At 39.8% G+C, this 7,992-nt stretch overlaps 1 protein-coding gene across 2 annotated transcripts in view; it reads left to right on the top strand.

The window, feature by feature from the left end:
- Positions 1-7,454, top strand: part of MARCHF1 (membrane associated ring-CH-type finger 1) — a 97,708-nt gene extending 90,254 nt beyond the window's left edge. For both annotated transcript variants that reach the window (XM_086611569.1, XM_086611570.1), the window contains 2 exons: positions 4,190-4,337; positions 7,115-7,454. In XM_086611569.1, coding sequence (XP_086467695.1) covers positions 4,190-4,337; positions 7,115-7,416 — 450 coding nt within the window. In that variant the 3' untranslated portion in view covers positions 7,417-7,454. The remainder of the gene's footprint in view (positions 1-4,189; positions 4,338-7,114) is intronic.
- The last annotated feature ends 538 nt before the right edge of the window (positions 7,455-7,992 follow it).

Consider the following 7,992-nt stretch of genomic DNA (forward strand, 5'->3'; position numbering starts at 1 on the left):
TGCCACGTTCAAGATTATTGCAAACATCTCTGGCAGTAAAGCAGAGGAATTCAGGCTGAGGTGCACGTCGTATTTTGGAAGTAGCTGTAAGTAGTAGTTGGGGTGGGAGGAGTGTTTCTGATCACATTTACGGTCCAGCTTCTTTCCTTGGGCAGTTCGTTCTGGCTCCTTGGCAGTGGCCCCTGATGCAGACGGTCTCCTACCACCACCCAGTGGTTTGCAGAGCACAGTGCAAGTGCAACGCTCAGAAACCTTATTCAGAAAATAAAAAGAGGGCTGGGGATATTTCAAGCTTTCTTCTCGGGACACGTACTGTTGCATTGTGGATTTGTCTGGTGACTTGTGTAAAAGGTCTTGTGCTTGCTAGATGTTACGAAGTGGTTTAGCACACCTGTTCTGTGGAGCACAGTGATACGCTATGGCTTGCATTTGCAGGACATGAAACCATCTGCATCTGTGATGATTCCTGGTCTGTGTGTGTGCATTCCTGCCAGGACTAAGGAATCTGTGGATGGTGACAGATGTACAACAGTGAAAGGGTGCTTCGGTGGAGGCTGGGCAAAAACTAGAGTGTTTGTCTATCAATTAGTGACTCAGTAATCTGCAAGTAATTCTAAATGTCTCCTTTGGCTGTTACAGTCTTCCATTTCTGGCTCTCCTTCCAGTCTCTAGAGCACCTTATGAGTGTTAACATAAAAGTTTCCAAGGAAAATTGCATCTGGGCACTTACTTTTCTGTTATCTTTCTGTTCTTGATGGCATCTGATATTCTATTCATGGCACATCACAGTGTCATCAGCCTGATGGTTGTACATTTTTCTACATCACTGATGAAGAGAATAAAACGTGATGCAATTTATTTTTATCTTGTCATCATGAATGTAGAGAGCCATGAGAACCACAGAATTTTCAAAATACAGCAGGGGCGAATTTATCAGTGATTAAGGAGGTGCTAATGCGCTGGATGACATGGTAGCACCTGCGAAACTTACCCACCCAACTTAGGCTATATCGAGTCCTGGACTACAAAGCACAAGTAGAAGGGACTGATGGTTTCACTTCTCAATATATTGTCGTCTCATAGTTTGCTATGGATTTTCAAACAATTTTTATTTCACATCACTGTGCTTTATCCAAGCAAGTCTGTGCGAACATTAACAGTTAAATTTTCAATTTAAGCCTATTGCAAAAATCCTAAATAGTGAACTGCACTTTCCTGCTCCAAGGCAACTTAAATTGCTGGCTTATCTACCAGCATCACTCATCTAGTGGAGAGTGACAGTAGTCACATAGTACTCTCTGTTCAGCTGAGCTAAAATACATGAGTAGGACAGGAAAATTACCTCAGCTACCACAGGGATCACCAGGATTAGAGCACAAAGTTTAATTAAATTTCCCCTTCATGACTCAAGGTGAGAGGAGAAGCGGGACCACAGCTGGGGCAGGGAAAAACAGAAACGCAGCTTTGGGAGGTCCTGAGAGCTGTAAAATTCTCCCAAATAGTCTGATCCCCCTGCGTCTGTCCGTGTGAGGAGGAGTCTCTCCTTGCTCCTTGTTCCTTTCTCGTGTCCCAGTTCTGGGGCTGTGAGGTGTTCTGCACAGTCTTCCAGTGCCACAACCACTCATGGCCTGGTGGCCTCTCCCAGTCTCCTGCCAACCAGCTTGTTTCTGCTGTGGTGATGCATGTGTGGATAGAATAGACACGCAGGGATGCTGTCTTGTGGGAGGAGAAAAGGGGCCAGGGAGAGGATGCAGAATTCTTCTGCTCATTTCTGCTAGCTCCCTCTCCTGGTGTACCTATCTTGTGTATCTCAGCAGAGGTTTGTGAGCTTGTTTCTTTATTTACCTATCCTTCCTGTTGGTCGTTTGTCTTTCTTTTTTTTTTTTCCACCTACAAATGTTTACATTTAAAGTATTGGGACCAGTGTCCTTGGCTTTAAAATTCCACATGAAAAAGTTTTATTTGACGGGGCATTCAGATCAACACTAAGGCTTTTGTGTATGTTACAGAGAGTAAAATGGCTATAATGAGACTGCAGTTACGCACAACAATGAAAATTTAGCACAGAATCTTCTCTCCAGTAGACCAGGTGTAGCATCAGAGCTAAGATGATAGAAAAATTCTTTTTAAGAACACAATTCATTCTTCTTTATGTTTGACGTTGATCTCTCACAAAGCATCCACGGATAAGTGAAGGGTTAAGGTAAAACCCTTTCTTCCATCTGGACAAAGACAACTTTTTCTTTGGAAATAAAGCCTGTTGCAAGGCTTGAATTGAATTTTCACTGCAAAAAGGATGAAAGTCTCCAGGTCAAATGCTGTGTAACCTGGTGACTGTAATGGTATGATAAGACTGATGATAATGCCACAGTCTGTCTGGTCGGACTGTGGAATACTACCTACATGAACCACAATGAATATAAGAGTCTGGTTTTTTGTTTTAGTACTTTTTTTAAATGCCTCCCATTGTTTCAGACTGCCATGCAAAACCCAGCAAGCTTAGTTTTCACTCCTAAGTAGATGTATCAGAAACTGAAATGAGGTATCAGCTGGTAAATAAACTGCTAGTTCTGTCTCTTTGTTTATTACTCAGGAAATATCTCAGTTCTTCTAAACAGTTATATAAGCCTTGTGTTCATAAAATTCTGGCAAGTGCTAGAAAATGCTCCAGAGATTGTTTTTTGAGGCAACAGCTCTGAAACCTACAAGCTTCAACTGCCATTAAAGAATGAAATTTGTTTGGCCTGGTATGTATGGCTCTAAAACTTACGGCAGGAAGAAGTGTTTCTGAGAGTTAGCCTTCTTGGTGACATTGCATTGGAATTCCTCAGCTTTTACTGCCGTTGTGCTCCTTCGAAATGTGACTAGACAGCAAATAGCGTTCAGACGAGAAGAATGGCCATATTGGTTCAGGTTAAAGTCTAAGCATATAGCTTAGATGCCATCTCCGACACTAGCCATAAGCAATCGAGGGGGAAATTTGTTGTTTCTCCAAAACAAACCAAAATAAAATTTAAAAAAAAAGCCAATAATAAATAATTTAAAAAAAAAAAACAAAAAAACAAAAAACAAAACCCAAACAAGGAAAGCAAAGCCAAACTCATACCTTCAAATTCAATTTATACCACCTCAGTGCTGTGAAGTGGCCAAGGTTTTTGTTCCGGCCTTAGCACCTGGAAACTAATAGGAGCCACAGCCCGAGTGCGTACCAAAGGCCCGTGTAGGTGCAGCTTTGCGGTCCCGGCGGTCCGTGCGGTGCCTCAGATGCTGAAGCACGGTCCAGTCTTGCACTAGCAGGACTGCAGAGAGGTGGCACTGCTGTATTGTGCTTTGTACTCGCTTCATTCATCAGATGCTGGCGACAGACTCCGAGATTATTCATTGGAATTGAGGTGTTTTGCTTTTAAATGTCATATTCTTTCGTCTGTTTTCAAAAAGGCAAGCCTCTTAGCAGAGAAAGGTTTTATTTTAAAGAAGTGATGAAAAAAAATGATGTCTCCATAAATGAGATTTAAAAAAAAAATCGCCTCAAGAGTTGCATTGTTCAAATGCAGAGAATAGCCTATTGTATCTTAAAATAGTCTTAACTTAAGCTAGGATTTAGTGCCATAATTCACAAATATGTACCTGGAAAACCCTTCTTGTGTTACTGAGACTGTTTGACTGCTGTCATGTATGATCATTTCCATGTAATCATCTTTTCAAGTTTATTGAATTTAATCCTCAATGCAGTTGCATTTCTTATGCTTTTATTTTATGTGAAGACTGTTCGAAACTGCATTCCTCTGATGCTAAGCAACTGAGAATAGCTGAGACTAGTTTAAGTATTACAAGCTAATGTTTGGGGTTTTTCCTCTCTCATCATCAGAAGTGTGCCTCAGGTAAAGTTAAAATAAACATTCAGCTTTTTACCTGTCTATTAACATATTGTGGCTGCACCGCTATGAAATTACTTCAGATGTCATTTGCAAGCAGACAGAAATAGAACAGACCTTTTCATTCCTCTGGATCTGTGCAAATGAGATCATTATGAATTTCACAGTGACAATGCACATACTACTGCAACGTGTATTATCAAAATAAAAGGATTTGCTAATTTTATTACTGCTTGGGCTTTTGGTAGAAAGAGTCAGAATGGTCTAATCGGTTTATTGTAAAGTTTTTTATTACTTTTGTTTTTAAATTACAGTGGGAGAAACTACAGATGACAACAAGTGAGAGGAGGAAAATAGTTTGTTCCGTCACATTCCATGTCATTGCAATTACCTGTGTTGTTTGGTCATTGTATGTTTTAATTGACAGAACTGCTGAGGAGATTAAACAAGGCAATGACAATGGTAAGTATCTTTTACCTTCGTCAATCTTGTTGATAATGCAGCAGATGGCTTTGAAAGGCAGCTGTGCAACCAGTCACGTTCTGTTCTTAAATAACAGCTGACTGGTACATGGCTACATCAAATGCTTGAATGCAGAAGTAATGAATGCATCGCTGTTTAAAGCTTATGTTATGCCCCTGCAGAGAGACCTCTACTTAGTGGAATCATTACAACAGCTTAACTAGCCTGGTGGTTCTTCCTAGGTTAATCTCCCATTATCTAGGTATTTCTAAAGCTCAGACAAAAAGATGAGTAAAATTCAAACAGCTCAGTGCAAGTTCAGGTCATAATATAGCAATTTATTTATATTACCCACTTGAACCTCTATATCCTGTAAAACATGATAGAGCCCTTTTATCAACAAGCTTCCTAACACGAACTTCCAAGAGACTGTGTTCCAGTTGTGTTAGTCCTTCATGTGGGATTTAAGTAACATGTAAAGCCAGTCCTGCATCCTTTTGAATAGAATTTCACTGTGAATGTCCATGTGCCAGTTGTGTTTATTGTGAGGGTGGTCAGACACTGGAACAGAGAGGTCACTGAAAACTCAACGGGACATTGTGTGACAAAATGCGTGTTTAACATGAGTAGGTTTCTTCTTGGACTATACTTACTGCATGCGGAAACTATATTCCAAAGTAAACTACTGTTTTCCATTTGAACTTAATCTAGATTAAGTTAAGTTAATTAATTTATTAATTAGATTAAGTTAATTAATTTATCTTATCTTAAGATAAATTAAGAATTTAATCTATTCGGTCTTAAATTTAGTCTTATATACGTTCATGATGATGAAGAGGATAAAAAGGTTCTGAGTTTTGATCTGATTTGACTTTAAGCACAGTAGATGGACAAAGGTCTCTTAGCTTTGTGCTGTACTCTGAAGTTAACGTGGAAAGCGAAACAGGTGGAGCTTTGTGCCTTGCTAGTTAGATAAATATTTGATGATACTCCTTTTGCTTGCCTTTCTTGCCAATGAGAGGAAAACATGGAACAAGCCTCAGTAAGTCACAGATGAATGTATACTACAAAGGCTTGTTTTGCGTTCTTTCTAAATAGTTAATCCTGTCTTTCATCTCAAAAAAACTGGCCCTGAGGAGAGGACTAGGAATGACTTTGAACTACTAATTAGAGTAATAGTGGTTAGGGAGATACAAAGTGATGTAGATGGTCTTTGTGTGCTTTCATTTTGCTGCAAATTAAAAAAAAAAAAATTAATAATTGGCCTGCACCATCACTTAATACATTGTTACAATTTCTAAGTACTACTAAACAGTTACCATGACAGGGAAAACTACAGCTACTTCAAACATTTTCTGTGCTTTTGCAATAATTAGTCTTCTTTTGGTCTCCATTTGTTGATTTAATTAAAAGCCTGGTTCCTATGTGTTTAACAGTAAAGGGGATACTTATTCATGAGACTCAGTCAGCTGCCTAAAGGTAAAGACTTGCTTTTGAGGAGTCCAGGTTACCAGCTCTAGAAGTCAAGACTGGTTCCTCACTGAAGCTCTTCTCCCGAGTCCCAGAGGAACACAGGTTGCTTTCCTGCCTGTGGCAAAAAAAATATGTCCTGTGTAAAACTCAGAAATATCACCAAGTTGTTGTGATATATCACCAGCAGTTGAATACAGCATCTGCAAGGCACCTTGAATACTACGCTCAGTGAGCAAAATGGTGCTGAAAGACCTTCCACATAGGAGCAACAAACCTATTCACATTGTTCAGACTGACAGCTTAAGCATTGATACAGAGGTCTGACTCTTGTGCAGAGCATTTAATCTTTAAATGTGGTGAGGCAATGTGTAAGGGGATGTCTGGGAGCCGTGCCTTTAAGTTAGGCTACTGAAGGGTTGAAAAAAGCAGATACAGCGGTATGAATTAATAAAAAGGCTGTTCTTAATACAATATTAATTTATTCTGTTAAACTCTTTAGGCCACAGCAAATCATTTTGACATTGTTCATATCATAATCAAGTTCAAATGCTCTCATCTCTAGTTAGCAGCCACGTATTTTTCTGTAAATAGCAATGTGATTGACCAACGCAACCAGAAAAGTTAAGAACAGCTACACCAAAAACTGTAAAATTTTTTTTTTAGTATATAGGAATATAAATTGTGCTTTTTGATATAGTTGTGTTCAGGGAGGTTGCACAGACAGCAGGAAAAAGAGGCCAATGAAGGCAGGTGACGCAGGAAATAAGAGCCCTTTCCACTAGCTTTTTTTACTTCAGGATGAAGCTAGGACCAGGTAATAGTATTGTAAATGTTGGTGTTCCAGGTACCCAAAACAGTGTCATGCTTCTAGCACGACTGAAAAAAACAGTGGTTGTTGAAGATGTGCATAATATATATAGGTATCCAGTTATCTCAGTTTTGGTACTTATATTTTTTGCCCAAGCAAGCTATGGAATAAGGGGATATTACTGAAGAACAGTAAAATGTTTCCATGTTGACTGTATCAAGCATTACACTTCCTTTGTGAGAGTGGCCTTGTATTTCTGGTTTGGCCAAACTGTGGTGAGGTCAGTTAGAAGTGGCAGGCAGATGTAGTTTCTTGGCTTGCCTGTGGGATAGGAAACTGCTGCTGTTTCCTATTTGAGCCACAACTGCCCCAATAGCACGTACGCACCTGGGCATTCTTAGCAAGTGGCTTCATTTCAAAATATTTGACTGAAACTCAAGTGCATTGATATTCAATGTATAACAACAGTAATAAATACAAACATTTTATTTCAAAGGTGTCCTTGAATGGCCATTTTGGACAAAACTTGTTGTGGTGGCCATTGGATTCACGGGGGGCCTGGTCTTCATGTACGTGCAGTGTAAGGTGTACGTTCAGCTGTGGCGCAGGTTGAAAGCCTACAACAGAGTGATCTTTGTTCAGAACTGCCCAGACACTGCCAAAAAACTGGAGGAGAAGAACTCTTCGTGCACTCAGAACTCGGACGTCAAGGACGCAGTGGTGGTACCAGTAGCACAGACAGGTACAAACTCTCAGCCGGCAGCTGAAGAAACGACATCTGAGGTCATGCCAGTTTGACGAGAGACAGCGTTGTTTCTTCCATGCAGAACAAGGTGTAGTGTTTTCTACACTGCAAATGCTAAAGAGAGTAGAAATGACTGTGCATTTTTTTCAGTTAAAAAAAAACGAAAAAAAAAACCCACAGAAAAAACAAAACCCTACAAGGAAAACGGATCCAGCAAAGCAACTTGTTACTGTATGGAATGTGACCGTTTGTGAAGTAGTTTCTCAACTAGTCAGCAAGTGTAGTGAAAGTGGAAGTGTAGAAAGTGCAATAGAGAACAGGTTTAACAGACAATGCCAAACCAATGTGACAAGAGTACTTTTTTTTTTTCCCCCTTAAATTGGATGGCTGGGAAAGTAGAAACAGACCTGATAGAATCATTTTGTTTACAGAAAACAAAAACCTTTCATCTGTTTACTACAAAACGTTGTAAAGATCCGTTTCAAGTTATATGCATTAACCCCATGGAAGTACGAAGAGCTGTATCCCAGCACTTACTCTGTAAGCCTCATACAGCAACACATGTTCATGTGACTGCAGCGGAGCCTAAATGTTTAGGCAGGATATTAGAAACGTTTGAAGGGTAGCAT

Source organism: Tauraco erythrolophus, chromosome 5 (genome assembly GCF_009769465.1).
Source record: "Tauraco erythrolophus isolate bTauEry1 chromosome 5, bTauEry1.pri, whole genome shotgun sequence".
Taxonomy (NCBI): domain Eukaryota; kingdom Metazoa; phylum Chordata; class Aves; order Musophagiformes; family Musophagidae; genus Tauraco; species Tauraco erythrolophus.